The sequence below is a fragment of the Macadamia integrifolia genome, chromosome 3 (genome assembly GCF_013358625.1).
Source record: "Macadamia integrifolia cultivar HAES 741 chromosome 3, SCU_Mint_v3, whole genome shotgun sequence".
In the NCBI taxonomy this organism is placed as follows: domain Eukaryota; kingdom Viridiplantae; phylum Streptophyta; class Magnoliopsida; order Proteales; family Proteaceae; genus Macadamia; species Macadamia integrifolia.
In genome coordinates this window covers 35,625,356-35,641,827 of record NC_056559.1, presented here as the reverse complement: position 1 = coordinate 35,641,827, position 16,472 = coordinate 35,625,356, and the positions used below count along the sequence as shown (strand labels likewise).

The following is a 16,472-nucleotide window of genomic DNA, read 5'->3' as shown; positions in this document are numbered from 1 at the left end:
GGCGGGGGGCTAGGTTTATTTTTCTTTAACATTATTCTACCTTTTAACAAGTCATTACTGTCCCCTAAACAGCTTACCTATTACAAGGTTGCATTTTGCAGTAGTTATAGTCTTGAGTGCTTAGTCGTGCCTCTTTTAGTGTTTCCTTAAGCTATTATGAAAGATTGTATTCTTTCCCAAAATTTACATTTTGAAGTTTTCTGACATCCAATCTGAAGGGGGAAAATGCCCCAAAATTGAAGTTAAAAAGTGTTTCCTTGCAAATTAGTTGCTAAAGCACATCTTCAGAACCCAAAAAGCTTGAAAACCACATCAATGATTGTAAATCTTGTCAGAAAACTGTTGTGTTCCACCCTTTAGAATAACGATATGGGACTCATGGCTTAAGTTGTGTCTTGGACAAAGAATGCATGCTTCAAGTCATCTTTCTTTAACTTGTATTATAATGCAGAACAACCTTCGAACAAATCCGAAACTCAAAGCTAAATACTTTTCTACTGTATTTTATTGGCTCAATGGCTTTTCTTTTTTGTGGTTTTTATGTCAAAATTTTGTGCTGTGTCACCAGGCAAATTTGATTAAGACGACTGCGATAGACTACCTTTTGGATGCTGGAGTTCAATGGGGAGGGGCACCTGCTGTCAAAGTAAAGAGTTAGCAGAATTCACATTAGTTGGATCTTTTTCCTTGTCCTTCCATTCAAATAGTTCTGTTATATCAAATCCAGTTTGATCCATAAAATGCTCATGAGTTCCTATACATCTTGCAGGGTGTGCGAGATGCAGCCGTGGAATTACTGCATACTCTTGTAGCCGTGCATGCAGAGGTGCTTTGTATATGTTCTTTGGAATCTCATTCAGCAGTTTACTTGGTTCCTTACTTCCTTTCATACATAGACATTCTATATTTTTCTTTTATATCAATATTAGAAAATAAAACTGTGGCTATAATTTCTGTATACTGATACTTAAATCGGGAAATTGTCATCTAAGCATGTAGGCCACAACCAATGCCCAATATCATTTTGTGTTTATAGAATACACATTTGCATAGAGGGCAGGCCTCGGTGCAATGGTAAGGTTGCTCTGTTGCAACCTGGTGGTCTTGGGTTTGAACAAGGAAACAACCTCTCCACAGAAAGTGGGGGTAACGCTGCATACATATGCCCCTCCCCTGACCCTGCATGCAAATATATACTCTAGGGTGTACCCAGTGGCCAGTGCACAAGGCTCCCTGATGCAGTTCAGGCCCAACGATTGGCTTCAAAGAAGGTTCAAATCTGGCCCTATTTTGGGCTATTGATCAAGTTAATTTCTGCCCAGGTTAGCCGTCAATTCTACCAAGATATGACACCGACCAGCAGAGCTATATTCCAGATTTGGATAGATAACAGAGTCAACCTAAGAAGAATCAAATTCTGCCCCTTCTTCCCAAATCTCCAACAAAGAAGGAAGATCGATAGCTGTCCTTCGCCCCCTTGAAATCTGTTTTAGAGCCCAATTGATGGGCTTGAACTACATCATTTCTTGGGTGAAGTAGCATTGATGGAGTTATTAAGAGGAATGGGTACAGGAATAGGCAGAGGATCAAGAAGATCAGGATTCAACACCTGACTCGCAGCAGAAAAATATGGTGTAGTTTCAAAAAAGGTAATATCAACACTGAGTCACTGACAGAATGCTGACGCTTAACATGATCATAACACCGATAACCTCTTTAAGTGCGAGTGTACCCAAGGGATACTCATTTGATAGCGTGTAGAGATAATTTATCAAAACCATGTTGAAGGTTGTGAACAAAACACGTGCAACCAAACACCCATGGTTGTAAACCAAACAAAGATGGCGTGGAAAAAAATTACAGAAAAAGGGAGATAGGGTGTCAAGGACAACAGATGACATGTGATCAATCAGATAGTAGGCAGTCAAAACCGCATCACTCTAATAAAACTTGGGAACATGCATATGCAACATAAGTGATCGAGCAACTTCCAGCAAAGGCCGGTTTTGCTCAGCCACACCATTTTGCTGAGGAGTATATGTACAACTAGTTTGATTTATCATCCCATTATCAGAACAAAATTCAGATATTTCTCATGAGTATATTGAAGAGCATTGTCAAAGCGGAAAACTTCAATTGGCACATCAAACTGTTTATTTTGTCATAAAATTGTCTAAAAATATAGAAAATTTTTGATTGATCCGTTAACAGATATAACTAAGTCATTCGAAAGTGATCAACAAAGGTAACAAAATAAAAGATACCTACCTAACTCTTAACACGATGTGGACCCCAAATATTAGAATGAACTAAAGAAAATAAGGAGGAACTCCCAGAGACATTACAAGAAGGGAATGAAGTACGATGATGTTTTCCCAGCTCACATGCCTCACACTCAAGTCTAGAAATTTGCTTGCAATTGGAAACCATAGGTTGAAGTTTGGAAAGAGAAAGATGTCCCAATGGGTAATGCCACTGGAAAAGGGGAAGACTTGCTAGAAGCAAAGGTAGGTGCCACGCCATTGAAGAGAGGACAAAGTAACAAAACTGGAGGTGGACACCTAAGTGGTTTTGTGCTCTTTCCAACAAATCCAAGATTGCTTAAATTTGATTCATATTGACAAAGTTATGTTCCGGTCAAACTTTATATCGTGTGTGAATGTTGTTAAAATTGCCCTAAATGAAATAAATTTAAGGACATCAAAACAAAATATTATGTTACCTCTCTTTTGGATTTTAACAATGTTTTTCCGTGATAAGATTTATGGAATTTTCAGATTGGATATAAACTTCAGCATTTGAAAGCTGAAAACCACCCCTACAACCAAAAATCTAGTTTTTGTTCTTGAACCATGGGGGACAGACGGGGGGGGGGTTGACTGTTTATCCTTTTGGAATTTTTTAACTATTTTTATTAGATTCAAAAAGGGGGTATTTGCTTATTAAGGAATATTATCTTAAGTAAATGGAATTCTAGATCAGGCGGTCAAAATAGACAAGTTTCGATGGGGATAAGTGAATTTACATAAGTGGTTCAACCAGGTTCAGGTTGAAACATGCGAAATTTACTGAAACCTGGTAGAAACCAGGTATGAGATCGTATCTGGGTTGGGTTTCGCAAGAAACTGAGATATCTCACCCTTCTTTGCTGGATAGAGTCCCAACAGTCCCTATTTGGTGACTGGCACCTCTGAGGAATGGTGCTAATTATTTTCTTTTTCTCATGTTTCAGCATACTTGTGATAGAACATGAAATTGCCATCTTTCTCGCTTGCTCACGCTCATGTACAAGCTATGGTCATCTAAACCGCTATTTTAGTATTTGGTTCTCTTACAATGGAATAATCTCTTCATTGCAGGTTTTTTCTGGTGCTAGGCCCCTATTGGATAAGACACTGGCTATTCTTGTGGAGGGCCTGATTGATACTTTCCTCAGCCTTCTCCATGAAAACAAATCCAAAGATCTGAAGTCATTAGATGCAAATGGTTTCTGTCAGCTTATGCTTGAGGTGAATGAACTATAACATGAGCATGATGTGCATTTTCCTCTCTCTTTGAGTCTATGCGTGCGATAAATAAACTTCATGTTATACTTGATGTACATCTCCATTCACAAAAAGAATTAGGTGAAGATGAGAGAGAGAGAGAGAGAGTTTGGTCTGTTTCTACTGCCTACATATATTTTTTTTATACTCTTGCTAGAGAAACTTTATGTCATACTTGATGTGCATCTCCATTCACAAAAAGAATTATGTGCATTATCCTCACGGGGAAAGCACTGTAATGCAGCCTCAGAAAATAAAAGAAGGTAATGTAACCATTGAATGTTCAAAACATGCTATTTTTCCAACATTTTGACATTTTCTTGACTTCTGAAATATTACTTGTAATTATAAAAATAACTAATGGTAGCAAGTTTGTTTTCTGGTTGACTAGAGAATATTTTGGACTCCTCTAAACAATTGATTTGGGGAAAAAGTATGTATATAATTCCTGGGTTTCTTGAAGTTTGAAATCTCCTATGAATATCTGTAATTCTGTATCCAAAAGTTCTTGAATGAAATGGTCAAGAGTCAAGACAACATACTTTACAGAGTTATTCCCTTCTCTTCGCCTTTTTTAGGTATATAATAAGTGAGATCCTGAGAATGATAATTAGTGACTATAATGAGAATGATTAATATTTTTTAATGTGTCTACAGCTTGAATATTTTGAAACAATATTGAATCCATATTTTACACCTGAAGCAAGTGAGTCTCTAAAATCTCTACAAGGAGTTCTGTTGGAAAAGGCCTCTGAGAGTGTTACAGAGTCTTCTGAGAATCCAGGGCATCATCGTCGTCCAACACGTGGGAGTGAAGATGCAATTGTAGATGAAAGACAGCAAGGAATGACTGTGTCACCAGATGACCTAATAGTGAGAAATTTCGTCCTTATCTGTACTCCCTTACTGTGGATCCTAGAGACATATCAACCTCAAGAAATGCTAATGTCAAGTTGGGCGGATGGGAACCATCTGGGCAGATGAACTCAAACTCCATCATCTTACTGAGTATTGAGTTCTCTGGATTATTTTTTATTTTTGTTATAAATCAAACTATATTGACCAATGAATTGGACACCCATCTACTTTTGACTTGGTCCATAGAGAAGAATGGGTAAGAGGCAGAAAGTATGGCTTCTGACCAAGCTTTTTTTCCTTTACACACGCACATCCATATATATATATATATACACACACACACATATACATATATTAATATGTGCATCTTCTTGTTACCAGAATGGGGAAGTGAGAAGCTGTAACCTTCTTTTGTTTGCCCCTTGTGTTATTCTAAAAACTTATTTAGGTAGGAGTAAAAAAGAGTTTTCCGAATAATTTGAAAGTGATATGTTATTATGTCTTATTATTAAAAGGCGTAGAGTTTTTCAGTAGGCATATGAAATGGCAGGATTTACTCTAATTGAAAAAAAAAAGTGTTATACTAAAAGGGCAAAAAAGTAAGTTTTGACTTTTTTTTCATCTTCCTTTTCCGTATATATAGAGAGATTGTGTTCTCTGTCCGGTAGCGTGGCTCCTACACCTGCACAAGACTCAATCGGTGCCCCCCCCCCAACCTTTTGGTCCAATTTATGGAGGCAGGGAGGTCATTTTACAAGAAAGAGGGGAGACACAGGGTGCAGGCATGGGAGCCATACTCCCAGACAGGAAACTTTCTTCCTATATGGCGTGGAGTGCAGAGTATAATAATGTATTTCATGTTTGCCACAGGCTCTTGCCCAGCAGTACAGGTCTGAGCTGCTTCAAGCAGAACTTGAGAGGACTCGCATCAACACAGCATGCTTTGCGGAGTCGATTCCATTGGACTCAGTACCTGCACCAGCCAAAGCTGCTTATGCTTCTTTTAGGGGATCGATGGATTCACCAAGAAACATCAATTCACCAAGAAGTTTTAGTACAGAGTCTATTGAATCCCCAAGTTACTCCCTGCGTAGGCGTAGATGATGTGCAATTTTCAAGTAATATTTTTCTCATTATGCAATGCATTTTATGTTGTATTATTATTATTATTTTTTATTTTGCCTGTGCTCATTCTTTTGGTGCCCTGGTTGTTCCCAGTAGGCCTGTGTTGTTGATGTGTAGAAGAGAAATATTCGAGCATGTTGTGTCTATATGTAAGCTCTAATTTATTTTATGGGTGGTCTGTCTCTCATTTTCTGACTCTTTGAAGAAGCAGAATGATCCAACTAATGAGACTAATGTTTATTAGTCTATTAGATCAGTCCCAACTTTAAAGGGTCTCGCGTCCACTAATAGGAAACTGTGTGATGCCTTGTGTAATCAATATTCTTTGATGGTTTCAAAGCAAAGAGGGGATTGGCTGAATGAGTATTTCTGGTCGTAGCGAGGTCTTAGAAACAGGGCTCAGGAGATCTTATTAGTGAGGCTGATTCAAGAAATCCTGTTTCTTTGACTAACATATATGTTACTGCCTTTTGGAGCTCATAACTGTCAAAATGTAAATGGAAGCCTCTATTCATGTCAGTTATAGTGTAAAAGGCTATTGTCACTTGGTGGAATAAAACATTGTACAGATGTGTTTTCTCTTTTGAGAAGGGAAATTATAAGACAATGGTTTTTTATTCATCCTATACATATTCGTGAACCTTCCTGGAGTGCTTTGTTAGCTAAGACTGGTAATGGCTAGATATGGATTCTATGTTGGTTATAAAGATTGATTAGGTTTCAATAAATACAATGATTGAGTGCTGAGAATTCTGAGGTATGTTTCATACTATAAGTTCATTGTCTTCTTTTTTTAGTTTATTTTGTGATCAGGGTGGTTAATATGGTAATAGTTCTACTTTGCCTTTTGCTTTTTGAGGAGTTTCTAATGATTTGATATATTTCGACCTTCGTGGTTGGATGCTTTTATTGTAATGGTGTGGCAGGTCAGTTCCTTACCAAAAAAAAAAAAAAAAAAGGCAGGGCAGTTCTTGTTTTGGTAATTTTCTTTAACGTATTAAAATTTAGTCATGTCTTAAGAAATCATTACCTATCTCATGATTCAATTTTCTGGACAAGCACTTACGTTTTTGCAAGGTGGAAAGGTAATTGGAAATTCTGACCATTGCCTACAGCTTTCGCTTTTATTTATTTATTGTTTAAATCTATTTCAGATTCGTTTAGCTAACCCAATTGAGTTGGGATAAGATAATGATTGTTGTTGTTGTTGGGAAATAGGGAATGATCTGGATTTGCCATGTGAAAATTTTCAGATCTTAATTTAATCATTTACCCTCTCTTGTAATGACACCCTATAGTATAAGTCCATGCCTCCATTCAGCAGTTTGCACATCCTTCGAACGGTCCGTAAATTTTTCATATTTTTCATTATTTTGCCTCCAGACAAATTCTGTTTGAGTTAAAACATGATATATGAGTAAGGGATCTTGGCTTTACCCTCAAAAAAACAAAAGTAAGAGATCTTGGGCCTTGGGTCTATTTATCTACAAAATTTTAGTCAGATTTGACTTTGATCATTTGCACATGGTATATAATAGTTATTCCTCCAAAAATAATATAAACGCAGTAAATCATAGAAATAAAATAAAAATATATTATTTTTATTTGGAAAGAAATGGACATTATTGCATGGATAAAGCTTTTCTCCACCAAAGGTGAAGAGAGAATCTCTTCATAAGGTGATTTGACATTAATATAATTTGACTCCTGGAATAATTAAATGCCTCTTATTTATGACGACACAAATACCATTCCTCAGACAGCTAGACTTTTGTGTATGAAGAGATTCTTTCCACACAGGACCAGTAAGACTTATTTTTCTTCACTTTTTCTAAATGGAGATGTAATGGCCATCGCTGACACCAGTCTTCCCAGTTTGGGACGGAGTCATGGTTTTGACAGACTGGAATTGACAAAATCAATTAATTCAAATTGGAATTGGCAGGCATAAGTTAGTGAAATAATAGAAAAACAATGAAATTTATCTGTTGTAACTACATCTACAAGGTTTTTTTTTTTAGTGAAAAACTAAAAAAAATCTTCGATATATGGAAATCTTTGTTACTTATTTTGCGATTCTATTTTTTTAAAGTTTTGACTAATTCCAATCCAATTTGAATCGAGATTGATAGAGGGCGATCCAATCCCTTTCGATTCCAGGTTTCTAACATTGTGGAGAGTGATGCATTTTTTTTTTTTTTTGTTTATTTGTTCTGTGGGGGGTAAGAAGAGTGATACATTTGCAAGCCTATGGAAGGGATGCATGCTGGGTTGAGTTTCAAGCTCAACTTTGAACCAAAATAAGCCAAGTTGAGCCAGGGCAGAGGTGTGCTAAATTTGGTCGCAAGGTTGCTGATGTCCAGAATGGGGGTCTAGGTGGTCCAAATTATGCCAAATATGCTGCCAAGATGACAAATTTGGATGGAGACATTGTTGATGTGCCTGGGCATAGGTATTTTGGTGCACCCAAGAAATTACCTGGTGTTAGGGAGCTGTTTGAGAAGCCACCTGAGCTGAAGAAAAGAAGACTTCAAATGAATTGATACAAGCTAATTAGAGGTTTGTTAGAGACTTTTGAGTGTTTTTCTTTCAAAATATGTAAATAGAATCGAAACCACTAAGGCAGGAGAGGCAGAGTCGAAATTTCGACAAAGATATGATATTTATAACACATAAAATGTACCGAGACAGGAGAGATACCGAAATTTTGACCAAAATACCAGAATTTCACTGAGATTTCGAACCATGGTCGTGATGACCCCATGTCTTGCTTTTACACTTATCCATCCATGCTGACATTAAGAGTGTTTAGTGGAGATTTTTTTTTTTCTGGTGTTGGGGTGGTGGGGTAGGGGAGTTGAAATTGTGATCACGAACCCGTAAATGGGGAGTTGAAGATCACTTGTATTTCGCTAACTGCTGCCACGGAAATTGATTTTTCTTTCTTTCCCTCTGGCTATGACGATGTTTCAGTTTCCAAGTAGTCTCTTGCTTGCCCCATGAATTCAGCAACAATTCAAAAGGTTGATCCATTAAAAAATTTCTAAATCTATGCAAACTTTCGAATACCCCCGAACATTCACATGAACAATCCAAAGTGGACTTAAAACATTTATGCAGTTTGAACTTTCTAGTTCAAAATGTGGGCCATGATGCGTGGTTGTCCTACGGGGTTCAGTACTCATTAAAGGATCAAAAGTTTTAAGTAGTCAAGGTCACATGAAGTGGTAATTACAATTTGCAGAAGGGCATTCTAATAACTTGAAAGGAGAGATTGGGTGGGTGTGAGTACATGTTTCTGATTGGAAGACAAGTTTCAACCAGGGGAAAAAAATTACTGAAGCTCAAATTAGCCAAGTAGGCATGGAACTGGTGAAGATGTCATATTTTCTTTTCCTATTTTGTAATTCTGGATTATGAGACTGGATGATGCAAAAATTTCTTCATCTGTCGGTTATTTGAAGCTATGATTGGAATTAGAAATAATGAGTTTCATCATTAAATCTCACCTTTAAGCTCCATTGGGTTGTAAGGGTAATTAAAGTGAAGGGAAGTGAAAATTTTCAAACCTAAGAAAAAGGCGCGTAACTTGGATTGTCCATTCCCTTATTGGAATAGCGAAAAATAAATTCCTTTAATTTTAATTCTGAAGAACCGTACACAACAATAACCTGTTTGGGTTGAATGGAAAAAAATAAAAGGGTTTATCTGAGAAGTTGGGGATTATTCTCTGCTCTTTCTGATCTTTCCAATATGAAAATATTGCCTTTATCATCTCTGCCAATCCTAGTTGATTCATCCACATATCTAAGAACCTTGAATTAAAGAACAAAGATAACTCTTCAATACCAAATGATCAGAGTAAAACCAAAATTGAGGATACGAGATCTCCAGCCAACCCTCTGGATTGAAGATACTGAGCAGAAGGTCATAGTTTTTGCAGAAAATGCTCATCAACTGTTTTAGGTATCCACAGAACAACTTCAGTCATTAACAGGTTTAAAGGCATAGAATGATTTCCTCTACCAACATCAGATGATAATGTATTGTAATAACATTGTGACTCTTAAGGCTCCTTAGGTATGCACTGTTGAAATAGATTCCAAAAGCGAGAACATAGAGAAGAACCGAGTTTCAAAATTTGTTCCAGAACCATAAACTATTCCGAGAATGCACACCAAACACAACCTAAATAAATCCTCAACATACCTGATCTGGAGTGATGATCGAATTCTCGTACTTAATATCAACTCTCTGTGTGTAATCAATTATAAAAAAATGGACAGATTATACAGAGATGACAAGAGTTGATTGAAAAAAATAAGGAAAAGGTTGTTAAATCTTTGTGAAAGAAGCTAGGGGGAGAGCCCAAACTGTTTTCGATGAAACTTTGAAGGAAGCTTCAATAGCTAATTGTCCTTTCAGCACATTTAATCCCCGAAGGTTGAACTCAACCATGTTAACTGCTTTGCCCTGCATTTTGGAAAAGTAAAGGGTGGGTTTCTAACCGTGGCTGTGATGGAAGCCATTCCATGCATTGTTGTGCTATGCCATTTAGTTTTTCTATTTATGGGATGAGCCCAAAATTTGGCTCATTTTTTTGGCAGTTATGCATGATCAGAAGTGAAAAACTCGAGGAACAAAAAAAGTGAGCAGTAGCAAAACTGCTGTGTTGCTAGGTTCGGCAGCACAAACGACTTATATCTGTAATGTGGCTGCTCAACAAAAGCTCAAATTTGGTACATAGGCAGGTTTCACCATTCTCTATAATACCAATAAAATTTCAGTGCAATCCAAATTTTACCAAGGAGAAAAAGAGGGTTAAAGTTTAACTAAAAAATTCAAAGATATGAACAAGATAGGCAGATGGTTACAAATATCTAAGGAACAATTCAATACAAATGGGCCATATGAGTTAGACCACCAAATTAGACTGCTCTTATTTTTCTCACCACTACTATGGAAATCTTTTTTGATTTTTTTCCCCTTTGACTACTAAGGTGTTTCAGTTTCCAAGTTGTCTTTGTTTATCCATGGGTTCAGCAATGATATGAAAGGTTACCTATCTAAAAATCTCCAAATCTATGCTAACTTTCAAGTCCTCAAATCATTTCATCAGATGAATAATTCAAAGTGAACTGGTACATCTATACGGTTGGAACTTTCTAAATGATGTGCCACAAATGGCACAAATAATGTGGGCCATGATGCTTGGCCATCCTACCACCTTTTTTACTAGAGGGTTGCTACTACTTATAAAGTATTCAGGACTCAGGATCACATGAAGTGGTAATTACAATTTGCAAGAGGCCATTCTAGTCACTTGAATAGAGAGTGTGGCTGTGGGTGTACTGGTGTACAGGCTTACGAGAGGAAGATAAGCATCAACCAGAAAGAAGAAGCTCAAATTAACCAAGTAGATATGGAGCTATTGAAAGATATAATTCCATCTTTTCTCTGTTTTGATTTTCCAGATGAATAGAGAATCTCTTCATCCAAGATGATTTGACACTCTGATTGGATTCTTAGAACAGTGAACCTCATCATTAAATCTCAGCCTCATTAATGAAGGTCCAAATACTTTTCGTAGCTTAAATCAGAGGGTCAGATCTCATGGATGAATAGAATCTCTTTTCATCATTGGTGAAGGAAAACTCGGTCCTCATAACTAAGACAAAATCAAGGGACAAGAACTCACTCGGACCCACCTCAGCAGGATAAATGGTCTGAAAGAACTCCCCCAAAGTGATGAAGTCCCTCAAGCCTAGCTTGGTTCTCTTGGAACCCAGGATAGAAATTGTACTGTAGACAAGCTTCCAGCATCCACCCACCTTCCAACAACTCAAAAAGAACAATTACCACGCAATTCCACTTACATGCTTAATGATTCCAATACCCATTACAGCACCAGAAACACTGTTTACCTGGTCCAGATCTCGAGTAGGGTTAAGAGTTGGATTCTGAGACTCAAGCAGCTCCACCAGAGCTAAAATCTCAGATTTTTTTGCAGAGGGGACTCCAAAGATGCCTCTGTTGATTCCTTCAGACATGTTTATTCAATCCATTTCAACTCAAGCTCCAATCTAATTGTTAATAAAAATTGAGTATACTTTGAAAATCAAAAAAGTAAAGGTACATACCCTGTATTGATTGCTTCAGATCTGTTTTGATCTGGGAAACTGTCTTGTAAGCTCCTGATGTTTCTTGTGTCCCCTGGTCTTCATTAACTAAACCAGAACCTTGTTCTGCAGCTTTAATGATGTGGGCAGGTCTGAATCCAGAAGGGAACTCCCCAAATCTGGAGTTCTTGGTCCTTAAATGAGTGGCTGGGACTGCTCTGTTAGTTTGGATCATCTTAAAGCTAACAGGTGTTGCAGGCAGCACGTGGCAACCCGGTGTTGGTGGTTGCACTACCTTAGCAGCCATGAATCCCTTAACAGACACGGTAAGCACTGAAGATCAGGAAGAGGTAGGGGTGTGAATTGGTCCATTTCTGGGCAATCGGTCCCTTAATGGTTCTGGTCCTAAGGGGTCAGGACCAGAATCGGGCCAATAAGTCAATCGGTTCCAAACTTGAGATCCAGGACTGTTAGATAATGGGTGACCCAGTTCCGGTTCCTAATCGGTTCCAGGCAAAGTGCCTAGAATTTAATAAGAAAAACCTCATCCAACACTACAACAGACAGAATCACATGAAAATATATCACAATTTCCTTCATATATCACACACATCATGCAACACTAACAGAAAACATGATAGAGCAAAGAGTTGTCGTCTGCTTAAGCAGGTTAAATAGAGTTTCCTGAAATACCTCTCTGCAGCCGAAACTTGAAAGCTGCTGTGATTTCTTCAGCAGGTCCTGCAAAGCATGAAAAATGTATATCAGACACTTAACATTCAGTCATTCACAACCCATTAATCAGGAAGTTCCAATGCTTCTAAAACCAAAACCCAGAATTAGTCACCTTCTGATGCTTGATGAGAAAACTGTATTTAGCAGATGGAGAAGATCAGATTATCATACAAAAAGAATCAATGGATCATTCCATTATCATGATGGAATAGAGTTTACAATAGGAACAAACATTTTGCAATTGCCGTAAACATTCCAATCATGCAAATGCAGTAAGAAAAACCTTAAATAATCTTAACCACCAATCCACTTAAACTCCTATGGTTGAGATTAAAAGCACCATTAACAAAATCCTACTCCTACTTTTCTATGAACCTGATAAAACAACTCACGGTTTGGGCTTACCCATTAACCAAAATAAAAATTTGAACTAATTTAAAACCTTAAATCTAGGGCCAACTACAATTATTAATTAATCAAAAACTAGAATAATAACGGGATCTATCCTGTGGGGTTGCATCATCCCAACCATAGAGTTCTATTTTTCAGAATTGGAACTTATTTTCTTGGCAATTGGCATACAGATGATGTCAATGTTTCTCTGTTACTTGAAAAGAACTATAGGGGGCATGAAACTGCAATTTAGTGCATTTAATGCTGGTGGGAAAGCAACAATGCATCCATAAACGATGGGTCGGAAACGAGGGCACTCATAGTCTCTAGCAGAAGGATCAACTCCAACTCCAAACTTCCTCCTCCTTGGCGCCAGGGGTATGAAATCACTTCCCCACCGAACTTTTTGTCAATCCTGCTTCAAACAGCCTCAGCCTTTCCCCACCCGAAGTCGCACCGATACATGTTGAATCTAGGTGAGCTCCCCATTATGATGCCGCAGGGATCGAACGAATAGCGAAACTGGTAAACGAAAGGGCTCTTCATCCACACCTCCAGCTCCCACAGAACATTACTGGGAAGGGAAAAACCATAGCTTCCCTTTCAACCCATCAATTTCCCCAGGTTAGATAATACCAGAGAGAAACCAGAGATCGATTTGGGTTGGAAATTCTCAGACAAGAGATCGATTTGCCGGTACCGAAGAAGAAAGAGAGAAGAGAGTTACCTGGTTACAGACGTCTCCAATCGAACAAGAACAGTCCAGCGAGAGACAGGTGAGGGGAGATTGGGAAAATTTTCCAGATGTTAGGACTTTGGTAGGACAGTAGAGAGTGCAACCAACGCACCCTCAGGTAGGGGTAATGGGTACAATCCGTCACGTCGGGCCGGGCCTCATCGCTCCACTTTAGACCTCACACCGTGACCGACCGGCAACCCCGTTTGTTAGGTACTGATCTATAATTGGGATAAACGAATCTTAAACTGACTAACGAGATTTTTCTATAAACATGCTTTAAATATGTCACGTTGAGAAAATAGACTCTAAATAAGTTTTGAATATGTCGGGCTGGGTCAAGTTATTAATGGGTTGGTTTCAGTACTATTGAGTTAGACCCTTGCATTGGTCAAGTTCAGTTTGGGCTTAAGCCCTGACATGCATATTTAATAAATGAGCTGGACCAATCTTGATGTAAGCTTAAAACTGACACCCTTATCTCAAGACCCTGTTTGATAACTGCCCCATTCGTATTTTGTTGAATTCAAGTGAGAATTGAATTTTCTTGATTCCATGATTTTTGGGAATCATGTTTATTAACAATGTTCTGGTAGTGATTCGGAAAGAATAAAAGATCAGAATCAGTAGTTGTTACACACCTGATGGAATCAATTACATTTCTACTCCATAAATTACGAAAATGTCGTTTATAAATTTAAATATTTCTAATTTTACCCTTTTCAAAAAGAACTGCTTACTATAATGCCAGCAAAAACTATAACTCAAGATTTGTGGAAGAAAAAGGAAGAAAAAAGTCAAGTGCTAAGTGAAAATCGTATGAACACTTGTTACACTCCATGTATGGGGAGCTGATTTGGACTCATAACCACAGAGGTATGCAATATTACTAGAGTATAGAGGTTGCCTTTGACGTGGCTACCAAAGGAGATTCTCTCAACAATTCACTTTGGATCAGCTACAACAGATCCCACAAGGGTGCTTACGAGGTTGCTTCAAATGTCCTCATATGGATAATTGAATTTAATCTAAAATCTTCTTCAAAAAGATATATAAAGATTGAAATATTAATTATAGTGAGCAGTTCTTTTTGAAGCTTAGGGTACGTGGCTGGTACATAGTTTAAGGGACTGACGATCAATGCAAGACTGTGTGCGGCCTGTGCTAATGCCCCAGCCAATGGGACAGAACATAAGAGCATTCAACATGAATGTTGCTTGGTCATTTCACAGCCACTTGTGAGAGGGCATACAATGGAACTATGAGGCACGGATCTTTTTCCCTAGTTTGAGGGAGAGGGTCCCCTCCGATGCTACTGTGCGTGGGGAGGAATTTGCACCATACCAATGGCAATGTAAAGAGTGCTATACATCATCCACATGTGGACTACATGGTAAGAGCAAGAGAGATGAAATAATAGATGTCTTCATGTAAGAATGAAAAGGAAGATTAACAATTGCTTCTCCCTCTCAATCCAAATTGAGGTGATGTCAGAGAAGAAGAAGGAAATATAACTAGAATTATATATGATATATGAATCAAGTATTGGATTTCTCTAACAAGATAGATGAGCTGGAATCTACCCTAGTACTCTTTCTTTTTTCACTACAAGATCATGTACATTAAAAAGAGAAAATTGAAGAATTAAAGAATATACAAAGAAGTTGAGAAAACCAAGAAACACCAAACAAATCAATTAGGCAGATCTGCACCTTCGGCATGGCCATCAGCAGGAACCGACTAGAGAACACAAGCCGAAAGAAAATCAACTCAAAATAGAGCTAGCATACCCAGAAACTAGGTCTTCGTTGAGCATCAACCGCAAGGTGCCGTTAGACGGATGTTGGCCAAGAAGTCAAAGGGCCCAATGTTTCCAATCTTGTTGCTGATTTAGCAAGGAAGTCAGCAATTGGATTAGCTTCTTGATAGTTACCCTAGTACTCTTCCTCCATGCAAGAACTCTTCTAAAGTGATTGTGTGAAATGAATCGAGAGAAAATTGCTTTTGAGATGATAGCTCTTGAGACACATGTTTCATGGTTGGCCGAGATTGGGGATCAACATGCAAGCATGCAAATGCAATTTTTACAATAGAAACCACCGCTTCATAAACTTCAGCCGCTGGAGGAGGGAGCCGTTGGTCTAAAACATCTTTCAATATCATGGTTTGCACAATTGATGATGATGCCAACAATGATGATGACGATAGTGATAAAGATGAAATAAGCTCACCAGGGTGCCTTCCCATTAGTGTCTGTATTGTTATCACACCGAAGCTATACACATCACACTTCTGTCACCCTCATTGTATAAGCAAACTTTGCAGAAAAAAAAAAAGTTAATATTTGTCATGGATGTTTCTTAAATACTATATTTGAATTACAAAATGCATTTATGGGAAAATGCATTGATTGTTGATGCCTTTGAATAAATTATTGAACTAGAGTCACATTTGTTAGACATGTAATACATCGGTAAACTCTTTAAAATTATACTATAGCAATTATGAAATATCTTATAATATTATATCACTCCAGAGTCTTAAAAAATTTGTATTATCATAAATCAATACGTTCATTAAAAAAAAAAGGACAATTTTCCTATGTCCACGGTCTGTGGTTCTTCACATGAGGCGTATCAAGAGAGTACTTTGGGCAAAATACTAAAATTGTATAGGGGTTTGTGAAACCTAGGGTGGTTGGTGAAGGAAAAATTTCTCTATAAAAATTACACTGGAAAAAAAAAGTTATTATAACATATCAATGCAAATATTTCTCTACAAAAGCATTTGCAGTAAAAGAATTTAGATAGAAAATAATTTTTTTTTAAAAGGAATTAAAACATATCAATGCTAAATTTTCTCTATAAAAATATTTGTATAGAAAAAATTAAAATAAAAGTCATATTTTTGCAAACTCGACCAAATTATGATAACATTAATAAAGAAAACTAAGGAATACGA

General features: G+C 37.5%; 2 protein-coding genes across 5 annotated transcripts in view; one reads left to right on the top strand and one right to left on the bottom strand.

The window, feature by feature from the left end:
- LOC122072918 (exocyst complex component SEC5A-like) overlaps positions 1-5,697 on the top strand; it is a 12,653-nt gene extending 6,956 nt beyond the window's left edge. Inside the window, exons 4-8 of the mRNA XM_042637357.1 lie at positions 569-646; positions 770-826; positions 3,360-3,509; positions 4,203-4,418; positions 5,274-5,697. Coding sequence (XP_042493291.1) covers positions 569-646; positions 770-826; positions 3,360-3,509; positions 4,203-4,418; positions 5,274-5,507 — 735 coding nt within the window. The 3' untranslated portion in view covers positions 5,508-5,697. The remainder of the gene's footprint in view (positions 1-568; positions 647-769; positions 827-3,359; positions 3,510-4,202; positions 4,419-5,273) is intronic.
- A 3,420-nt stretch (positions 5,698-9,117) lies between these two features.
- On the bottom strand, positions 9,118-13,658 carry LOC122074804 (fibrillin-5, chloroplastic). 4 transcript variants are annotated; one of them, XM_042639774.1, is made up of 9 exons: positions 13,503-13,658; positions 12,341-12,388; positions 11,669-12,201; positions 11,453-11,568; positions 11,237-11,359; positions 9,903-10,001; positions 9,738-9,782; positions 9,412-9,485; positions 9,118-9,335 (listed from the first exon to the last, which is right to left on the bottom strand). In XM_042639774.1, exons 3-9 carry the CDS (start codon positions 11,952-11,954, stop codon positions 9,233-9,235), a joined length of 846 nt encoding a protein of 281 aa, XP_042495708.1. In that variant the 5' UTR covers positions 11,955-12,201; positions 12,341-12,388; positions 13,503-13,658; the 3' UTR covers positions 9,118-9,232. The 4 variants fall into 4 exon arrangements, with proteins under 4 accessions (XP_042495708.1, XP_042495707.1, XP_042495709.1 ...); XM_042639773.1 differs by having other exon boundaries at positions 11,669-11,960; positions 13,503-13,657; XM_042639775.1 differs by having other exon boundaries at positions 11,669-11,960; positions 12,341-13,375; positions 13,503-13,636.
- Positions 13,659-16,472: the final 2,814 nt, after the last annotated feature.